The 21,617-nt window shown below is 60.9% G+C and overlaps 1 protein-coding gene across 2 annotated transcripts in view; it reads right to left on the minus strand.

Annotated features, from left to right (window-relative positions):
• Positions 1–10,538: 10,538 nt before the first annotated feature.
• Positions 10,539–21,617, minus strand: part of KCNH2 (potassium voltage-gated channel subfamily H member 2) — a 33,195-nt gene continuing 22,116 nt past the window's right edge. The window contains exons 1-11 of one of the 2 annotated variants that reach the window (XM_060107818.1): positions 20,736–20,843; positions 17,678–18,106; positions 16,567–16,954; positions 16,038–16,237; positions 15,297–15,549; positions 13,981–14,174; positions 13,612–13,711; positions 12,709–12,981; positions 12,434–12,620; positions 11,922–12,099; positions 10,539–10,667 (exon numbers count right to left, since the gene is read on the minus strand). In XM_060107818.1, the coding sequence (XP_059963801.1) occupies positions 10,539–10,667; positions 11,922–12,099; positions 12,434–12,620; positions 12,709–12,981; positions 13,612–13,711; positions 13,981–14,174; positions 15,297–15,549; positions 16,038–16,237; positions 16,567–16,954; positions 17,678–18,106; positions 20,736–20,843 (2,439 nt within the window). Of the gene's footprint in view, positions 10,668–11,921; positions 12,100–12,433; positions 12,621–12,708; positions 12,982–13,611; positions 13,712–13,980; positions 14,175–15,296; positions 15,550–16,037; positions 16,238–16,566; positions 16,955–17,677; positions 18,107–20,735; positions 20,844–21,617 lie in introns of those variants that run through there. The other variant, XM_060107817.1, reaches the window with a different exon arrangement.

The following is a 21,617-nucleotide window of genomic DNA, read 5'->3' on the forward strand; positions in this document are numbered from 1 at the left end:
AAGCCCGTGCGCCTAGAGCCCATGCTCCGCAACAAGAGAAGTCACCGCAATGACAAGCCCGCGCACTGCAAAGAAGAGTAGCCCCCGCTCGCCGCAGCTAGAGAAAGCCCGCGCGCAGCAACGAAGACCCAATGCAGCCAAAAATAAATAAATTAATTTATTAAAAATAAATAAATAAAGTGTATGATTGGATGTTTTTTAAAAAAATAAAATAAAAGGATGTGCCTGTTTTCAGGCAAAAAGTCGGGGAGTAGACAGGTCATCATGGAGGAGAGCATCTCCACCCACATTGAAGAGGCGTCCCCCTAAATCCCAGCTCTGCGTGACCGGCACACACAGCTCTTACAGCTAAGAGTCGTCACCGGATGGGGCAGCATTGCGTGTCACAGGAACGCCATGGGCAAGTCTTCACGGAGAAATCCAACTGCGAGGCGAGGCTTGGCGAGAGAGAAGGACTCGAGAAGGAATACAAGAAGCTCTGTTGGGCCCTCAGAAGGGGGACCTTCACTATCTTCTTCCATTTCCCTCCCGAGTTTCCAGCTGAACTACAAGATAATGAAGACCCTGGCTGGGTCTCATACAACTGCTGTTGTGATCAACCCAGCGCCCAGCTGGCAGCGGGCTGTGGGTCAGGAAGCCATGTTGCCCTGAACTCTCCGGCCTTTGGCAACTCTTCCACTGAAAATTAAAGGGGACACACTCTGTTTTTTAAGGGACTTTCTTCACTTTCTACCATTTTGGGTGGCGCTCAAGAAAAATATTTCACTTGAAAACTATCCTGCTCTTGGTTGAGGTCAAGCTGGGGGAGGCTGGGGTCGTGAAAACCCCAGACAGTTGAGTTTGCTCTGCTTGGAATCTAGGCCAATGGGCCAGGACCCTCAGCCACACTGCCCAGGCACCCGGGGGGCTAAGCAGGGTCCAGAGCTGGGGGACGCCAGCCGGGGAGGACGCAGCATGGAGAGAGAAGCGCTGGTCCCGTCGGCGTCCGTTCCTTCCCCCTTGTCCAGCATTTAGTCCAAGGAGCTGCCCCTTTTCCAAGGTCGCTTGCAGCTCTTCCTCATTTTATTCATTTCCAAACCACGAATTGGACAGTTACTCAGAATATTCAATGTTGGCCAGTCAGTTGGCGAAAAGTTAGCAGGAAACCATGAGGACTCTGCCCTCATCAAGCAGCCCTTTGCCCCTAACCCTTCTTTAGGGCCGTGTCTGATGCGAGGTGAGTCTCTAATAAGCAGTGGCTCCTACTATCCGTTCCTGAACCCACCCCTTCCAAACGCCTGAGGTCCCACGAGTCTGTGCCTCTGCGAGAAGGAAGCTAATTGGCTCGTGAAGAGAATTTCCTGAGACCTGAACAGCTCAGACCCAAACCAAGCGTTGACTCCATGCCCTTCAGGATGCCTGTGTGGAGGGACAGTGACAGGAACCGCTGGACGGAGCCGAGCGGTCCTCAGGTCTGCCCCTTGTGGGCTCTTCGCCTCCCACTCTGCTGTTTACTTTGCATTTTCCTCACCTGCTCTGTAACCCCCATCTCTGCCCCTCGATGCCCTCATTATGCATCACTAATTATTATTGCAGGGACACTGTTTGCTAATCAAAAAGAAGGAAGGAAGGAAGGAAGGGAGGGGGGAGGGAGGGAGGGAGGGAAGGAAGGAAGGAGGGAGGGAGGAGGGAGGGAGGAGGGAGGGAGGGAGGAAGGAAGGAAGGAGGGAGGGAGGGAGGGAGGAAGAAAGGAAGGAAGGAGGGAGGGAGGGAGGGAGGGAGGGAGGAGGGAGAGAGGGAGGAAGGGAGGAAGGAGGGAGGGAGGGAGGGAAGGAAGGAGGGAAGGAGGGAGGGAGGGAGGAGGGAGGGAAGGAGGAAGGAAGGAGGGAGGGAGGGAGGAGGGAGGGAAGGAGGAAGGAAGGAGGGAGGGAGGGAGGAGGGAGGGAGGAGGGAGGGAGGGAGGGAAGGAAGGAAGGAGGGAAGGAAAAGAAAGGAAGGAAGGAAGGGAGGAAGGAGGAAGGAAGGGGGGATGTCCCTGGTGGCACAGTGGTTAAGACTCCACGCTCCCAATGCAGGGGGCCAGGGTTCGACCCCTGGTCGGGGAACTAGATCGCACATGCATGCCGCAACCAAGAGTTCTCATGCCACAACTAAGGAGCCCACAAGCCTCAAGTAAGGAGCTGGCGAGTTGCAACTAAGGAGCACACCTGCAACAACTAAGACCCGGCACAACCAAATAAATAAATAAATATTTTTTAAAAAAAAAAAAAAAAGAAGGAATGGGGAATTCCCTGGTGGTCCAGCGGCTAGAACACTTCACTTTCACTGCTGAGGGCATGGGTTCAATCCCTGGTCGGGAACTAAGATCCCGCAAGCCACGCGGCATGGCCAAAAAAAAAAAAAAAAGAAAGAAAAGAAAAGAAGGAAGGAAGGGAAAAGAAAGCCAGCTTTACTGCAGACCCCTCTCCCGCTAGGGGCACAGGTAGCTCCCTCTGGGTCTATCGGTGTGTGTCTGGATAGCATCCAGATAGTCTGGAAGAGCCTCGGAAGGAGAAGTGTGGTGCCCCGGGCAAGGTCAGCTAACAGCAGCCTGGAGACACTTGAACGGATCTGCCCAAGGTAGTGAGGGTAAATGTGGGGCAGACCAGGGAAGTGGGAAAAAGAAGAGGCAGAGAAGCGTCTTCAGAAAATGGGAACTGACCAAGAGGGTCTTGGAAGGGCTAGGAAGGAGGTCAGCCAAAGAGAAAGTCACCAACAAGGAAGCAGCCAAGAATTTCAGACTGGAATGTCCGAGATCATCTTTTAGGTTGTTTTCTGGGCTGTACAGTGAGATGACTTCCCCAGCGTTCACAATGACCTCCAAGATCTTTATTAATCATCCACTACATGCAACACCTTTCATTAGTGGTGCTTTGGGATAATGAAGAGGAGGGGTGTCCACCTTAAGCCAGAGTGTCCTGGAAAAGAGGTGGGAGCAGGCACAGGAATTACCACACACTTAGGGGACAGGTGTCTCTCAGGTCACAGGGCAGCTAGCCTACAATAGAAGCCTCACCCCCAGGGCATCCCCAGAGACCTGGGGAGGCACTAGGCACACCCTACTCTCCCCTGGATGGGGCACCAGCCACTTCCCAGCACCCTAGGGGAAGGGCCCCCTGGGGGCTGGAGGACGGAGGGCCGCTGGGTCACGGCACAATCGCTGTTTAACCTCGTTCCCCCTGTGCTACTTTCACCGGCTCTGAGAATAACGCTTCTTATGGCCACTCGGAGCCTCACATCAAGCCAAACTTCCCGGCAGGAGAGTCACAGTTCCGGGGGCCTAGGGAAGATTGACTTTAAATAAAGCTCTCTCATTTTCCCATCTGCTAAGGGTTTCATTCCACGTAGGCCTCTTGAGACCATGAGATCAGCTTCACTTGACCTTCCTGGTGTCCCTGACCAATGTGTTCCCTCTGATTCCCCAGCTGTCATCACCTGGCAGAGCAGAAAGAGGAAGCCAAGCCGTTACCCTCTCCAGGCTGTTTCCCTAATGACTGATTTTCTTGCCAGTTAGCATCTAAGCCTTTTGCAGCCAGACCTTATGCTATTGCTAATTTTAAAATAATGGTAAGACAGCTGAGCTAAATTCCTCTGCTCTGGTTTCAAAGCGATGGCCCTTGCCAACTGCCAACTCGCTTATAAGGTGTGATTAGAAAATAATGAAGCTGATTATTTAAACAAATGCCTCAGAACACATTTTTTTTTTTTGTAAAGACAAAAGTTAGCCAAAAAGAAAGGAAAAGGGCTTGACCTGTACTTAGACTTTTAGAAAATAAAGTATCAAGAATCACTTTATTTTAAATGCTACTACAATAAGATGATCAAGATAAATTGAATCTTTATAGGGTTTAATATCATGCACCTATGCGGCTTTAAAAAACCTGTTACTATTCAGTCTTTTACTGAATCTTATTTTTACACCAACCACTCTTTTATGATATACAATTATCTAAAAGTGTTTCCAAATAGTCACCTTGAAAGGCCCTATGATTCAAATTTGTTTCAACATTTTTGAGCACTTGAGATAGACTAGACCCACTACTTGTGTGCTTTTGATGGTCCCTGTGTGGTCGGACCACCGTGTGAGCCCTGTAGGTCACCCTGAGCAGCCAGGCTGAGCACCCTTCAGTTCCCACTGGACTGGCCACCACTGGGGAGAAAGGTGGATCCCTCAGACCTGAGGTTGAAACAGAAAAGCCCTACGAGAAATCGCTCTCAGCCTTGACCATCAAAGGACAAATGAGCAGCCACCCAGAGGACAGTGGGCAGGAGCCCTCCACGCAGAGGCCTGCTGGGAAATGGAGATGGAGCAAGACACACTGGCAAAGTGCCTGCCATCTCCCCGGCCCCACGACAGAGGCCTCCAAGGGAGATGAGAAGATGACCAATCCTCAGCCAGTCCTGTTTCGGATGACAGACAGGAGAACAGGCAGGGTGTGTGGAGGCGCTGACAAAGACCTGAGCCCAGTGCAATGGGAGGTTTAGATCCACTGAGACACCTAGAGAGGACCTCCTGGAGGAGGTGGCGTGTGAGCTAGGACTTGAAGGATCGAAGAGTTTCTCCAGGCCGGGAAGGACAGGGTCTGTTTACAAGAAGAGGGAAAGACAGGCAAATGCAAGAACTCAAGCATAGTTAACAGGACGTGATCTCATGAGGCTAGAGTATTGGCCACATGGCAGCAGGAGGCATAAAGGCAGGTGAGTCTGGAAAGGAAGACGAGAACCCTCTGTGCCAGGCTGACGTGGAGGGCTTCGTCCTGCAGGCAAAGAGGAAGGAGCCATCTGTCACGTCAGGACCTGGGCACGCTTCAGTCCATCTGTTCCTGCGACGTGGGCAGGTGGGTTGCAGGAAGGGCCTGGCACAAGACCTCCTGCCCTGCACTGTGGCAGAACAGAGCCTGGAAAAGTCAGAGGCCTGCAGGGGCTGCCCCCGGAGGTATGGCCCGGCCAGGGACCGGGCATCTGGAGGGTGATGAACTTGCTGTGATGGGAAGCAAAGGCACGGACTCCCCAAAGCTCAGGTGAGCAACGGCCATCACGGGATATCCAGCTGTGCCCCTAGATGCCCACCCAGAGGGATTCCAGGTGGCACCAGAGAAGTTCCCTGATCATAACCCAGAGCAAGGACCAAGCCCCAGATGCTGAGCTGAGCCAACAGAGTGGGGTAGAAAACGTAAACCCCGTGGGCCCTTAGGGGCCAACCCTGGGGTACGAGACCTCACGTCTGCCCATCAGCGGAGGAGGCTCAGGGAGCGCCAGCTACCCCAGAGCCCCCTCCTCAGCCCTCACACCCCAAGCCTGGCTGCACAGGAAGTCACAGCCCCCAAAGTCAAGCACACGGGCCCTTTGGATATTAAGGATTTCACTGCTGGGCTTCCCTGGTGGCGCAGTGGTTGAGAGTCCGCCTGCCGATGCAGGGGACATGGGTTCGTGCCTCGCTCCGGGAAGATCCCACATGCCGCGGAGCAGCTGGGCCCGTGAGCCATGGCCGCTGAGCCTGCGCGTCCGGAGCCTGTGCTCCGCAACGGGAGAGGCCACAACAGTGAGAGGCCCGTGTACCAAAAAAAAAAAAAAATTTTTACTGCTAATCACTCCCCAAATCCAGAAATGTTCATTTAGTAAACTGTTGCGTGCTTGCTCTGTGGGAGCCACTGCACGTGGTGCTGGGGGACAGAGACAGGGATGGTGTAGCACAGAGATGACGAGCCCCCGGATTTGGCAGTCCAGGGTAGGGAAGGCGGGCTGCAGAGCAGAGGGTGCTGCAGGAGTATAAAGGGGGCCCCAGCCCGAGGGAGGGAGCGCACCAAGCATCTCCTGGAAGAGCCACCCAAAGACCAGCAGGAATTCACCAAACAAAGGGCACTCCAGGCAAAGGAACAGAAGGTACAAAAGTCTGCAGGGGAGAGAAGGTCCTAGAAATCCCAGACACTTGCAAAGGTCTCCTAGTCACTGTCTTGCCTAAGGGAGATGGTGTGCCCCAGGCTCGGGACAGCCCAGGGGACTCAGACTGCCCGGGTACACGCTTCAGCTCCACCCTCAGGAGCCGCGGACGCTGGCAGGTTCCGCGAGCCTCTGGGCCTTGGGTTTCAGGCAGTCAGAATCATGCTCACCACAAAGGATGGGCCCCATGAGTATCGATGACTCTTAGTTGTCACTGAAGTGTGAGAGTTGCCACTGCCGGGGCTGAGAGGAGCGGGGGTCCAGGTGAGGACAGGGCGGGGCGAGCTGGCACCTGGACTCTGGGCAGTGGCTGAGTCACGAGGCTGGGAGGCACTGCCATCACCTCACTCCGCTCCTGGACCTCTAGGTGCAGAGGTGGAGGTGGCGGAAGGCAGGCCGGGCCTGCCCCTCGGTTCCTGTCCCCCGCCCCTGACCAGACTCCGGCTCCAGGCTCTGCCACCTGCCTCCCTGTGCATCGGCAACCGCGTGGACCTTTCCTCACCCGCCACAGCCCCTCCAGTTCCCGCCCCGCCCCTCTGGCCCTCTTGGTTTGGGAGAGCCCTCCAGTCTGCACAACAGCCCACCCCCGGCCGTCGGTGACTGGCCCTGCAGGAGAGGAGGGGACTGCACCCTTGCCCTGCCCCCTGTCACCAGAGTCCTGTGGCTCCAGGAGCCCAGGTGACGGGGGAGGCCAGGGATCAGGTCTGGGGCAGCGGGCAGTTGCCACTGGGCAGTGCCGGCCCGAGGACAGGAATGCAGTAGAGCCTGGTGCCCAGCGCAGGTGCCCCGCGTCTGCTCTGCCAGCCGCAGGAGGACTTCCCCAGCCCTGCCGGCCAAGCCCAAGGGTCTCCGCCCCGGGGAGAAGGGTGGCGCTTCCTTCGTTCATTCAGAAAACATTGAGCACATCCCAGTGCCCCGACTGCTCAGCGCCCTGCAGAGTCAAACCAGCCCCACCCGCACGGAGCTGATAGTCCAGAGCTTATTGCCTTCAGGCCAGCAGGGGAAGCGCCCTTCATTTGACCGTGGAAACTGTCCTAGGGTGCAGGGTGGCGGCACAGTGGTCCCCACACCTCCTTTCCTCTCTTCCTGAGCCCCAGGAACGAGATGCCCCTTAGGCATCCCGTCTCCCAGCCTCACAGGCTACTGGCTTCTGATGGTCCTTCGTCTTCCTTCCAAAGCATTTTTACTGATTTCTATTAAAAAAAAAAAATGAGGTTGGACCTTAAAAGAGTGGGCAATGCATCAATGCATGGTGAACAAAGGTGGTCCCTGGAGGGAAACAGCCTGCTGTACCCCCAGCCAGCCCCCAGAATTACCACCCACCCCTCCCAAACACACCTGAGAGCCCGCCCGGTCCCAGGGACGCAGCAGGACCCCATGAGGGCTGGGGCCCCCCTATGGGTTCTAGGCAGCCTTCAGCCTTGAGCAGACCCTGCCCGAGAACTTCATCCCTCCCAACAGAGAGCTCCCGGGTCCCAGGCACAGCTGTGTTTCCTGGCACCATTCACGTGTTGGGTGGAGCGTGGTCCCAGGCACAGCTGTGTTTTCTGGCACCATTCACATGTTGGGTGGAGCGTGGTCCCAGGCTGGCACGAGGGGGAGTGCTGCCACCTGGCCAGGGCAGGGGAGGGTGGAGCAGCCTGGGAACGGAGGCAGGCAGTCTCCTTGCTGGGCTCCACACTGGGCTGCACTGCCCATTCACTGCACCTCCGTCGGCCTCCCTGGTCCCCCAAGGCCCAGGTCTGAGCCCATACCCTGCGGCCGGCGAGTGTTGGCCCCGGTGCTGTGCCCTGAGGGCCACTGCGGCCCCTCCGGTGCAGCCCGGAGCGGCACACTGCCACCTACCCGCAGCACTAACACCGGTCAGTCACCGGCCATCCTGAGCCTTACACTCCTCACGAGGACCAGCGACACCCACCTCTGTGGGTTGTTAGGGGTTAAATGACACAGCCGGGCAGGTGGAACCATCGCAGGTGGAGCCACTGTGACCGTTGTCCTCCGCCCACTCTCAGATCTCAGTGGTGGCTCCTGGTAGGAACCTGGCACTGCTGTCTCGGCCACGCAGGAATCTCCTTCAACCGGACTGAGCAGACCAGTCCCTGGGCACCCATGTGCTTCCGTCGAGGACAAGCGCGGAGAGGTTTCCCCTCTGCTGGGCCAGCCCCCACCCTGAGCACAGATGTGTGCGTCTGCCCACACACACACACACACACACACACACACACACACACCCCTGGTAGTGCACACACCAGGCCTCCAGGCCCAAGCAGGGCACTCCCCTGGTGGCGGGCAGCTGACTGTGGACGCCGGCATGTGCCCCAGAGAATAACCAGCGTCAAACGTGATACAAAGCCTTGGGAGTGCAGGCCAAGGTTTCACCTCCTCTCCTCCCCACGCCCACCAGCACGGGGCCCTGACTCGCTGCGCTGGCCCTCAGCCCCTCCCGCAGGCTGTCCCAGGCTCCCCCAGCCCTCACCGCCACACCTGGAGAGAGCGCTGCTCGGGGCTGAGCTCCCAGATGCAGATGCTCTAAGGACAGGACAGATGGGAAGAAGGATGGAGAGAGTGCCGCAGAGCGGGGACTTGGCCCAGCACCTCAGCCCCCGCGTGCCAAGTGCAGCGAGCTTCGTCTGTCATTTTATTTCTCACCATCAACCTCACAGGGGCCTCTGGCGGTGTCCGGGGCTGAGATCCTGACGGTGTCTGCTTGCGCCCGGAATCCGTGAGCTGACCCTGAACCTCGGGCATCCCCCCAGCTAGAACCCCACCCCACACCCACACACATCAATCCACCAGGGAGGCCTGCATGTGCGCTCCCAAACCATGAAGAGATGCATGCGCACGCTCAAGTGTACACCTGCATACACACGTGCCAGATCCTGTTGCACAGAGCTGCCCTTTCTTCCTGGCCCACCTCTCTGTGTCACCCCTCCCCACCACCCGGGGTCTCATCCTTCTCCCCATCTCTATTCCCTGTGCCCATCTTCCGTGCCCTGTCCCCCAGGGCACACTGAACTCACAGGGACCCCTCCCTGGTCACACCCCCTGGTAGGGGAGCCAAGGCCCTGGTGCAGAACCACCAGGAACTTCTCTCCTACACGCTCTGGAAAGAGAGCACCCTCCAGGTGGCTCAGAGACCAGGGTCTCCTCCCAACACCCTCCCCATCCCGGCACAGGCAGTAATGGGCTCTGTTCAAAGAAAGGTTAACACACCCACCTCAAAGGGTCAGGGATTATAGGACTAAGCGACCCTGGAGGCCTTGGGCAGCACCGTTGCCCATTGGCCCCTCCTGCTGGCTAGCAGCTGCCCTACCACGGCCACCGCACGGCAGCTCCTCTGAGAGGCTGGGTGTTCGCGCAAGACCAGCATGGCACGTGCACACGCACACACTCACGAGCACACGGACACACATGGCCACCACCCTTCACTGGCCCCAGGACATCTGTTCTGACTTGCTCCTCTGATAATGGGAATGAGTTGCCTGAAACTTCCACCCTCTTCAGGCAGCTCCTCTGGTCAGGGATCACAGGTGACCAAGTGATGGAGGTGACGGAGGTGAGGCCCGTCTGGAGCCAGACACCAGGGGGCGGGGGCTCTGGTCAGGGTGGAGAAAACCAACGTGCCCAGAGGTGGTTTGCTGTGGGGGGCCAATTATATAGGATCCATGTGAGTCTGAGTCAAGGTCAAGATAAGGCCAAGTTGGGGGCTTGGCCAAATACAGCCCCAGGTTCAAGTCAGTACGGGCTGGGCTCATGAGCTGTGTGAGGGAAGAATACAGCCACATCAGCAGTCAGCCTGGGGCCAGCTCTGGGGGCCAGTGTGCCACCCAGCAAGCCACCATGACCCTGAGGGGCGGGACCCCAGGCCTGGCATCCCATTAGAACAACCTCTATATGTAAAAGAGTCCAGGTGGCTCTCTGCCATCCTGAATCCAGGACCACATGGAAGCAGGGCCCTCCGGAGGCAAGAGGTCCTGGAGGTGACTTGTGTCAGCCCCGAGGGAGCACCGCGACCGCACAGACTCCACACCCAGACGTCGGAGCTGCCCCTGCAGGCCCTGTGCACACAGACAGGTCGGCCTGGACTCCCTCAGAGAGGCCAGCGCACCGGACACTATGAACGTGAACATGGGATACAGCGTGCTGATGGCTGTGCCCTCCCAGCACCCCTGGAGTCTCCTCAGGATAATTATTTATTATTCATAGTCATCGGCATCTTCATTAATTATTCCTATGATCCTTAATTATTATCCTTAACAATAAGAGCAGTAAATAGCAGAAAAGTCCTTGAGGTGCCTAAGGCCCAGGGCCGGGTGCCTCCGGCAGTTAGACCAGCTACTGCCCCCAGGGCAGTGAGGGGACCACAGACCCCCATCCACTGCCCGGCCCTGCCCCTGCCCCTCCCCAACGGGGCCCAGGGGACCACAGGAGGAGATGGTCCCAAGGGCTGGAGGAGGGGCTGTGCCTTCCTATTCCTCTCCCGTCAGCGGCCAGGGCCTCCTGGGCAGGGCCTCCACAGGAGGGGCCCAGGCAGTGCACTGAACCCTGGATGAGCCATGTGTCCACACTGGGCAGCCCCACTAACTTCCCGGGTCTGAGCCGTGTCTGTGCAGGGGCTGGGAGGTGAGGGCCCCCAGCTGGCCCGGCAGGGAGAGGCGTCGAGCAGGGCCGTCTTGGGGTAGCTCCTCGCACGCCACGAACTGGGAAACCTGCAAAGAAACCGGAGTGTGAGAAGCTAGAAGCCAAGGGGCAGGGGAGGGTCAGAGGATAGATCAGAGGATAGAAAGGGTCAGGAGACCCTGGTGACAGACAGAAGAGGCCTGGAGGGCACAGGAGAAGCGCCAAGGCAGACAGAGCAGGACTCCAACCTGCTCTGGGAGAAACGCGCTCTGGGTGGGCAAGAGCCAGACCGGGCATCTGGGGGCCTCGGGAGCTTCTGCCTGTTGCGGGGAGAGCCTGAGGCCACAGCCGCTTCCCTCCCCAGGGAACATGGCCGCTGGATTCAAACCCAATCCAGAATAAGGGGCCCTGAGCTGGCACAGAAGCTGTACAGAAAGAGAGACAGGGTTCTTTCCTCCAATCTAGAACTCAGGGACCTGGAAACAGAGGCAGGCGGGCGGCCAGGCCTCAGAAGGCCAGGCAGAGTACCAGGGCAGGCAGGAGGGGCTTTGTGGGTGCTGACGAGTCTGCTGTGAGATCTCTGCGGAGGAGGCTGTGAAGGGAGACTGGCACATTTGCTGACGTGGGCCCTGGTGTCTGCAAACAGGAGCAGGCGGCAGATGGGAGGGGGTAGCAGATGCCAGAGGGAGGGGGGGAGCGGATCCCAGGCCACCTCTTGTCGCCAGAGGAGCCCCATTCTTGAGACCCAGACACAGCTGTCCTGTCAGCAGGACAGGAACACACGTGTCCACTTAGGAGAGGACTAGGGGCAACAAAGGCCCATCTCTGGCAGGAGGGGAGAGATGCGGGCCGGAAGTGCTACCCTGGGGCTTAGCCAGAGCCTTCAGGACAGCCCCGCAAAGTGCTGAGCATGAGAGTCCACGGTTGGCAGTAGAACCAGACCCAGGGGTTATCAGTCGCAGCAGGGGCTTGGGACCCCATCCCAAGGGCACGCTGGCACCCAGCACCCACCACCAGGCCCCTGGCTCAACAGTCCCTCCACCCACAGCCATGACACAGGCACCCTGAGTAGATCTGGCCATTCAGGTGACACTAGGGGAGCGAATGCCACTCAGCCTGCTGGCTTCCTTGGCCCAGCTGTCTGGGGGCTTTGTTGGGGGCTCTCCTGCCTTGCTCCGTGCTCGCAGCTCCTAGGGCAGCCCTCCTCCAGGAGTACAGCCTGGGAGGAGGGCAGGAACAGGGTGGGAGGAGGCTGGGGCCCAAGGCCAAGCAGAAAGGGCAGCAAAGCCGGTCTGGGGTGGAATCGGTGCAGAAGAGGCAGGGCTGGGGCGCTTGGAACTTACCTGAGAAAGCGAGTCCAGGGTGAGGGTAGGGATGGGGCTGATGGGCAGCAGAGGGGAGGTGGAGGCGGGGCCGGGCCCCGGGGTGGTCACAGCACTGTAGGCAGGCGGGACCAGCGTCATCTGCCTCTGCAGCAGCTGCAGGACGGTGGCCATGTCTGCACTCAGCCGGGTCTCCAGCCTGGGGCAAGAAGGAGGAGGATGCTCTGGGTCTCAGGGAAGTGGAGACACCAGTGACTGTGTCTTCAGGACCACCCTACGGACAGCCAGCTGGTCAACCCCAGGTCCACTCTTCATTCTAGGTGTGGCAGCCCCTGGCTCGGCTCTGAATGCAAGGAGAGGGTCAAGCTGCTGGACATGTGGACAGGGCTAGACAGAGCAGACACCCACTTCACCCTGCAACACTGCCCGAAACCCACACACCACACTGCAATTCGCCCGTGCCCCACCCCTACTGGCCCGCCCCCCTGGACACACACAGCCAGGCCTAGGCTGATCCCAGGGACCACCCTCACCTGTTGAGCTGCCTCTGGAGGGCATCCAGCCTGCTCTCCACGTCGCCCCGGGGCCGGCGGCCAGGGCTGGAAAGAGGGATGTTGAGGAGGCTGGGGGCGGGGGCGGGGCAGCGAGGCAGCTCCTGGTACTGGCGGCCCCGGCTGTCCCCCCAGAAGCTGAAGATGTTGGACACTCCGGAGAAGGCGCCTGGAGCCAGAGAGCTGGGTTGAGGCCGGGACAGAGGCCACGCCCCGCCCGCCCGCCCTCCCGGGGTGGGGGTGGGGGGCCGCCCTACCTGACAGCGGGTTACAAGTGTCGCTGCTCTTCTCGCCATCCTCAGTCAGGGGGTCCCCACCCGGCGGCTCTCCGGGGGGCCTGGGGCTGGAGAAGGGCACCAGGCGGAGGGGGCTGGAGCTGCGGCCTGGGCCCTCATCCTCACTGCTCTCAGGGCTGGAGGGGCCGCTGGACAGGCTCTCCCCCCACGGCCCCCCCTGCCGGCCCCGGCCACTCGGCCCTGCCCCCGCCCGGCTCGGCCCCAAGGCCGACACCTCCCCTGGCTGTTCTGGGTCTGTGGGAAACAGAGAAGGGGCCTCAGAGCAGGCAGGAGGCACAGAGGGGAGGGGAGGGGAGGGGAGGGGAGGGGAGGGGAGCAGGTCTGGGAGACGATGTGGCTGGACGCCCTGGTTTGTCCCCAGTTGTTTCTTCCACTCTCTTTCCCCCACTTTCAAGAGGGCTGAGAACTCCGAGGGCGGGACCAGGTCGTCTGTGACCACTGGCTGCCCAAGCACGGGCAGTGGCACTGCTGGGAGCGGCTCTCTGGGACCCCGGGCCCTCAGCCCCCGTGCTGGCCTCTTTGCCCTCCTTTGTCCTGTCTTTCCTCCCCTCATCAGTTCAAAGCAGTGCCCACCAGGACGCCAGTCCTGTGAGGACCAAAGAAACTTAGGCGCGCCCCTGCCTTGGAGGGTGGAAGAGGGCTTCCTGGAAGAGGCGACATTTCCAGTGGGCCTGAAAGGATGGGGTGATGGGGTGGGGGGTGGGGGACACTGAAGGTAGGGCCGAATGGCCTGTGTAGTCTGTGGGGAGCAGACCCGCTGGACTCCGCGCTCCGCCCTCCGCCCCGCCTCCTCTAGACCCCGCCCCCGCCCGCCTCCCGGCTCACCTGGACCCCGCCCCCTCCCCTCCCCTCCCCCCGCCTCACCCCTGTCAGTGCGCCTGCGGAAGGACAGCTTGCGTTTGCGTTGCCGGTGGAAGCCGCCCTCCAGCTCCGCGCTGCCGGGAGAGCCGGGGATCATGTTGGTCTGGAACCGAGAACGGTGTCAGGGCCCTTCCGCGCCCACCCGGCCTGCCCGGTCCCGGCCAGAACCCCTCCCGAACAGAGAAGGTGGGGCTGGGAGTGCCGGCTCTGGGGGTGTGAGCTCTGCCCCAGGACCGGGGCTGAGCCTGGGACGTTCGCAACCTGGTGTGACCCAGATACCATTTGACAGACAGGGAAACAAGCCCAGAGAGAAGGTCACACACAGCGAAGGGGCAGCCACCCAGCGTGCAGCCGGCCGCGCGGCCCACTCACATCCCGCAGGTTGAAGGTGATCTCCAGGCTGGACCAGAAGTGGTCGGAAAACTCGGGGTACATGTCCAGCACCTCCAGCAGGTCGTCGCGGTGGATCTTGTGCAGGTCACAGTAGGTGAGGGCCCGCACGTCCCCGTTGGACTTCCCAGGGCGCGCGTACAGGTTCAGAGGCTCTCCGAAGATGTCATTCTTCCCTGGAGGCCACCGAGAGAGGGGCTCAGCCCCTGGGGCGGCAGCAAAGGCAGCAGGCGCCTGACTTCCAGGCGTTCTCACCGTGGCCGGGCGCCTCCCCTCAGTCTGGTCACGGACTGCCGGGCCCCAGCCCCCAGGGCCAGGGAAGCATCAACCAGCCCATCCTCCCCCAGCTCGCAAAGGCCGGGTGTGCGCAGAGCAGCGCCCTGAGGGTAAAGGGCCAGGAATCTTGTGCCTCCCAGCTCCTGGGCCAGCCAGCAGCTCCAGCCCGGATGCCCAGCTCTGCCCGTGGCCCTGGCTTCCTCCTTGGGTTCTAACTCCTCTGGTACCCCCCAAAGCCCATGTCCCAAACACCCTCCTGGCCAAACACTGCACCCCCATAGACAATGTTCTTCAAGCTACAGATCAAACACAGTAGTGAATCAAGACCAGCATTTTGTTTACTGAAAGAAAACAGGATAGCATAGCTTAGCACAGAATAGAACAGAAAACACCAGAATGTAGTTAAGGCGACTGTTGTTGTTTAGCAAAACTTTGGTTTGTGTTTGGGGGTGCTTGTGGCATGAGCATGTGTTTATGCCAAACTGAGAAATAAAAATCTATAAAGACCTCCCCGTTGGCACATCTGCCCTGAGGTGTCCAGGGCCAAAGGAAGGACAGGCAGAGGGCAGGAAGTCCCAGTGCCCAGGTACACCTGCCCACGTACACAGGTAGGGCAGAGAAAAAGGAGTGTGAGGGGAAGACGGGCAGGACTCCCTCTGCTTTGGAGGCGAAGGCTTGGTTGTACTGCCTGAGGCTACAGGGAACCACGTGGCCCTTAGTAAAATCAGCTGCACAACCTCCCTCCACTGTCTACCCTGGAGCATCTGGATTTGGTCCTGTTTTAAGGAACAAGGGTGTCACTGCCCGTGAGGAGACCCGGAAGGGAAGCAGAATCTGGAAACGCCCAGAGTCCTTTCCACTGACCCCTTGGAAGGCCTGAGCTTGGGTGAGTTAGAGGAGCCCAAGGTCCCTGTGGGTAGTCCCGGGGCCACAGCCCCTAGGACTGTGTCCTTAACGGGCTGGGTGGGACCTCTCCAGGCCTCAGCAGGCACTTCGGGCCCAGCTCCCGGTCCCTGCCGTACCCAGGATGGCCACGACAATGTCGCCCCGCAGGATCTCGATGGAGCCCCGGGAGATGAAGTAGAGGGCGGTGAGCAGGTCCCCAGCGTGCACCAGCGTGTCCCCTGGCGGCGCGTGCGTCGTCTTGAACTTCATGGCCAGGGCCCGCAGGCAGCCCTTGGTGGCCCCTCGGAAGGGCTTGCAGTGCTGCAGCAGCGAGCGATTCAGGTGCAGGCAGATGTCCGCCTGCAGGCACTCAGGGAAGCCCTTCAGCACCTGAATGCAGGGGGCAGCTCAGCACGCCCTCTCCCGGGACCCCACTCCCACCCACCCCCACCGGAGATCCAGCGGGGAGCACCGGGGCGTCCGCTATCAGGGGAAGGACCTGGGTGCCCAGTCCAGCTCCACCCCTTCCAGCCGTGCACCCTCGGGGACGACGCCTCACTGCTCTAACCTCCGCGCTCTAACGTGTGAGGCTCGGAGACCAGCTCCTGCCTGGGGCTGTCATAAGGATTAAACACGATCACCCAGGGCCTGGTCTAGCACCTGCCCCAAAGTGACCGCTCACCCAGTAAACGAGCTCCATGGGCAAAAGGAGGGTAACGTTCCTCCCAGGGTCCTGCCTGGCGCTAACTGGGACCACCTGAACCACGGAGGGCGACTCTGGCGGTCTGAGACGTGCCCGCTACATCAGGAGGAGTCCAGACCATCACGCTGCTCCCTCCAGCCCACCATCAGCCGGAGGCCAAGCCCAGTGGCCTCACCGCATTCATGTCGATGCCATTGGTGTAGGACCAGGCGTGCTGGAAATACTCCTCGAGGCGCTGGCGCAGCGGGTTGGGGATCTGGTGGAAGCGGATGAACTCACGCACCCGGAGCATCTGCGTGTGGTAGCGGGCCGTGCCCGAGTACAGCCGCTGGATGATGGCCGACACGTTGCCGAAGATGCTGGCATACATGAGGGCTGGGGGCGGGGTGAGTGGGGCCGTCAGCACCTGAGGGACCCCGCCCGCCCCTGTACTGTGTCAGCAACACATGCAGTCACGTCTCATTGTAAGCACACACGCGAGATGCACAGACACAAAAACCCAGGCACACGCACCCCTTGGCTCTGCCCTGCGCCTCCACCCCGGTGTCCCAGCCCCAGACATGCCACGATGGAGTCCCCTGGGGTGTCTAAGTCCCAGGGCCCCACTCTGGCTCCTCTAACACCCACCCTCTCCTCTGCCTCAGGCTCTTCCCGGACCCCGGGCCCCTGGCTAGCCCCCGCGCCTGCCCCAGGGGTGCACTCACAGCCGATGAGCATGACGCAGATGGAGAAGATCTTCTCCGAGTTGGTGTTGGGTGAGACGTTGCCGAAGCCCACGCTGGTGAGGCTGCTGAAGGTGAAGTAGAGGGCGGTGACGTACTTGTCCTTGATGGAGGGGCCGCCCAGGCCGCTGCTGTTGTAGGGCTTGCCGATCTGATCGCCCAGGTTGTGGAGCCAGCCGATGCGGGAGTCCATGTGCGGCTGCTCCATGTTGCCGATGGCGTACCAGATGCAGGCCAGCCAGTGCGCGATGAGCGCAAAGGTGCACATGAGCAGGAAAAGCACGGCCGCCCCGTACTCTGAGTAGCGGTCCAGCTTCCGTGCCACGCGCACCAGCCGCAGCAGCCGTGCCGTCTTCAGCAGCCCGATCAGCTACGGGGGTCGGTGGATATTCAGTGGGGGAGGGGGGCAAACGAGGAGTGGGGGCACTGCAGCTCTCGGGGGGGGGCATCGGAGGTGAGACCCCCGAGGAGTTCTCCCCAGCACTTCCTCAAAATAAAAGCGCCTCCCACTCACTGGGCCCAGCATGGAGCCCATTCACCTTCGTGCCAGCTCTGTGACAAAGGGCTCGCGGTTCCCACGGCCAGAATGAGGAAACTGGGGCTCGGAAAGGTGCACCCACCCTCAGGTGCCCGGCCAGAGCTCCCACTAGCTTGAGGGCACTTTCATGTGAATTAAAAGACAGTGGCGGGCTTCCCTGGTGGCGCAGTGGTCGAGAGTCCGCCTGCCGATGCAGAGGACACGGGTTTGTGCCCCGGTCCGGGAGGATCCCACATGCCGCGGAGCGGCTGGGCCCGTGAGCCATGGCCACTGAGCCTGCGCGTCCGGAGCCTGTGCTCCGCAACGGGAGAGGCCACAACAGTGAGAGGCCCGCGTACCGCAAAAAAAAAAAAAAAGACGGGCCACTTTGGACACATTAGGAAAAGGTGAGCCCTCTGGACCACTACAACCGGGGAGCGGCTCATATGGAAAGGGGAGCAGGTGCGGGTTAGCTGGGGCTCTGCCATGCGTCTGCCACCCTCCTTCTGTCGCCACCCACCCCTTCACCCCACCACCTGCTGTCCTCCCCTTGCCCCTGCCTGCTTGCCAACCCACCTCTTCAGAGCCAGAGCCGAAGATGAGCAAGTCAAAGGGGATGGCGGCCACCATGTCGATGAGGAACCAGCCCTTGAAGTAGTGGACGGCGATGCGGCCAGGGTGACTGACCACCTCCTCGTTGGCGTTTACGTAGGTGGTGCGGAAGTTGATGAGGATGTCCACAATGAACATGATGTCCACGATGAGGTCCACCACGGCCAGCGGCTGGCAGGCGTAGCCACAGTCGGGGCCCGGGGGCCCCTCCTCTGTCTCCTTCAGCAGGAAGGCGGCTGAGTAGGGCGTGAAGACCGCCGTGTAGATGACGAGCAGCAGGATGAGCCAGTCCCACACGGCCTTGAAGGGGCTGTAGTGCAGGATGGTCCAGCGGTGAATGCGTGGTGCCTGCAGCTTGTACTCCGGCAGCACGTCGGCCCCCAGGGACAGGACCTGAGCCGGCGGGGAAGGTGGAGGTGAGGGTATGATGTCCAGCCAGGGTCTGGGCAGGGAGGACAGACTGTGGGGCCCTCCAGGGTAGGAGCAGGTAGCATCTCTGCTGGGCCCTCCAGAGAAGAGGCCAAGCGGGGAAGCCCACCCTCAGACAAGGGGACACGGCCACTCACCAGAGTTCCTTCCCCATGCAGCACGGGACCTCCTGGCTGGCTCTCTGAGTCCAGGGCACCAAGCAGTGACACCCACAAGTACTGCTCCCCACCACCGATACAGACTGGTAACTATGGATATAACTCTCACCGTACGATCTTGCTCACAGCCCCAAACACCACACACACACACACACACACACACACACACACACACACACACACACACACACACACACACACACACACACACACACACACACACACACACACACACACACACACACACACACACACACACACACACACACACACACACACACACACATATATACTACAGTCTCTGTCCAGAAAATGCTCCAAGGACTACAGCTTCTGGCCTGGGCAATGTAAATGGTGGTGGTCACTGGCAGCTCCTTACAAGTCCCATTGCTGGTGGCCCAGGGACTGAGGGCCTAAATGTCCCTTCATGCCTCTGGCCCAAGGATACCAGCCACCCAGCCTCAGGCCCTTTGGCATCCTGGAAAGAGAGACCATGACCCTCACTCCCCCTCCCTGCTCACGCTGGCCCAGGGAAGCCGTTCAGAAGTGATCACCCAGCCCCGCACCAGCTCACCTCAGGTCCTGCCCCTTCGTCACCCAGGCAGAGGCAGGCTCGCCATCCAGACTGGGGGAGGCAGTCACACCCCTCTTTCTCCCCAAGCCAAACGAGGAAGAGCTGAGACCAGCTTTCTCGCGCTGTCCCAGGAGCCTCTGTCTGTCCCCCTGCGGCCTCCCCCTGCCCCTCAGAATCCCCAAACTCTCTCCCAGCCTGGCCCTGCCATCCCTGGGGAGCCAAACCCAAGGCCCCACCCACCCCCTTGAGAGCCAAGGTTGCCAGCCCTGCGGGAGCAGTACTAAGTGCCAGGGCCCCGCATCCTCAGGCCTCTGTGCTGGGGAGGGCTGTGGTGGGTGGAGCCGCAGACTCCCATTCATTTTCAAGCTGGGGACCCCCTGGAACCACCCTCACCAGATGGACTGTGTGGAGAGCCTCTCCTTAGTGGAAGTAACCAGAAGTTAAGATGGGCCATGGTTAGAGGTTTGGCCACAGGGGCTCCAGAGGCACAGGATGGGTGGGGTGGGCAGCTGGGGCCTGGGGCAGGGGAAGGGGCACGTGGCTTCTAGGCCCCCGCTTCTGCCCTGCCTTCAGCCCGAGCCCCTTGCTCCTTAAGGCAGAAAACATGGGGGGTGACCTTTCAGGGGTCAAGTGGGGACTGCAAAGGGCCCTCACAGACAAGGAGGCAGAAGGTTCCTGGATGGGGTTCCTCACCACACCTGAGAGGCCAGGCCCCTGAAGCTGTGCTGAACCACACCTGACAAATGGGATCCTGCCCCCTACCTGAGTCTGCCCACAGCAGGACCAGCAGCACCCAGTACACAAGCACACATGCTGGGGGCAAGCCCAGGGCCCGAGGCCCGGACCCTCAGACCTCCTCTTGCAGGGGCCAGCCGGGCTCAGCTCTGCAAGCGCCAGCTCACCACACGGCCTTGGGCCAGTATATAACCTCCCCTGTTACATAACCTGTTGTCACACAGAATACTGAAGCTCATTTAAGCCAATCCCCGGGTCCTCACCTGTGGCTGGGAAGAATCCGCCCCCCATACCTGTCCCCCAGCTGGGAGGGGCACAAGAGCCAAGGCAGAGAGTTTGGGTGCTGGTGGTGGCGACAGGGGTAGGATTCTCAGACCCACCCGTGAGCCGCTTCCAACTCCCCCTGCCATCCTCCCTGAGCTGGCTCCTCTCTGCCAGAAGCCCCCCGGGGGCTGGAGACGTGGCTCCCAGGAGGTGCCTACAGAGTCAGCAGCCTGGGGGACCAGAGCGTAGCCACCAGCACCTCAGGCTGCCCCAGAAGAGGTAGACCAGGTGCCCGGCTCAGCCTGCCCTCACCACTCATCCAGTGGCCTCTGACCCCAGCCTCCTCGGGTCCCAGCCCCGCAACCTGGACCCCTGAAGCAGCCCATGCCTCCCTCGCCCGCCGCAGGGTCCACTCACAACGCACAGGGTGCTGGAGGGGTGGAGCCCCAGCGCCTCTGTGCCAGGCCCGGCTGCTGCCCGCTCGCTGGGGGAGGTGGGGTGGGAGTGGGAGTCATCCTCTCCTCCCCTGCCTCCCCACCATCCTCTCCGCGCACCCACTTCGCTCCTGTTCTCCCCTCTCCTCATTTTGTGTTTCGAGCTAGAAGGCTGGGCCACGGAAGCCCAAGGAGGAGGGAAGCCCTGGCAAGAAAAACACTGTCCACCTAGGCCCAGCGGGTCTGGAGAAAAGCGAGCAAGCTGGAGCCAAGAGTGGGATGAGCGGGGCCACAGATCCCAGGGCTCACCAAACCATCCTGCATCTCAGAAGCCCTCTCCCGGCCTGGAGCCAGAGCCCTCTGGGCCGCATCCATCTCGGTGCCCCCGCCTCGGAGGGTGGGGGGAGGGGCTGGGGGGGATCACCTACCTCCTGGGCCACCAGGCTGGAGATGCGCACGGCCCGCCTCACCCGGCCTTTCTGGGCCCTGGGCTGCAGAGCCCCTGTCCTGCTCGCCTTCCCCGCTGGGGCCGCCATGGAGGACTTGGCTCCCCCCAGCTTGCCTGCCCGGGGCCCGAGGGCCCAGCCAGCGCCTCACCTGCACCTCAACAGCAGCCTCAGTCCAGGCTGCGCCCCAGGCGCTGGCGGCCTGGCTCCCAGGGCAGCCTCTGGCACGAAGCCAGGGTCACTGGGGCTGGGCCTCGGGACTGGGGTCACCCTGGCAGTGAGCGTGGACAGCAGCCCGCCTGGCTCAGGCTGCCCATGGCCCCCTGGTGCGGGCTCCGCTGCCAGGGTGCTGCGCTCTGCCCGCTGCCAGCCCAGCAGCGGCCGGGCACCGCGGTAGGAACCTCGGCTCCTCCAGCCGGCCCCTCCTCCTCCCAGGTCCCCACCCCCGCCCCGCCGACACCCGGGCTCCCTCGCCCCGCCCGCCGGCCAGAGGCCCCCTCCCCCTCGGCCCGCTCGGGCTCCCGCTGCAGCCACTCCCGCAGCCCGTGCCCCTCCCCCTCCCCCGGCAGCCCGGCCTGTCACCGCAGATTAATGGTCTCCCCGACACCCCCGCCCCGCCGGTCCAGTGCCCAGCCAGCCAGAGTCAGACAGACACCCAGAGATGGAGTGACCGCCCGGCCACCAAAGAGCCAGGAGCACACGCTCCCGCTGGCACGCACAGACCACAACACGACAGCACACGCTGTGGGCACAGGGGCAGGGCAGCCGGCAGGGCTCCAGGTGAGGACAGGAGAGAAGCAGGGGTGGGAGGGGGTGAGGGTGAGGCATCCAGATATGGGGCCTAGGGTGGGGGGAACGTTCTGG

This window comes from Mesoplodon densirostris, chromosome 9 (genome assembly GCF_025265405.1).
Source record: "Mesoplodon densirostris isolate mMesDen1 chromosome 9, mMesDen1 primary haplotype, whole genome shotgun sequence".
Classification (NCBI taxonomy): Eukaryota; Metazoa; Chordata; class Mammalia; order Artiodactyla; family Ziphiidae; genus Mesoplodon; species Mesoplodon densirostris.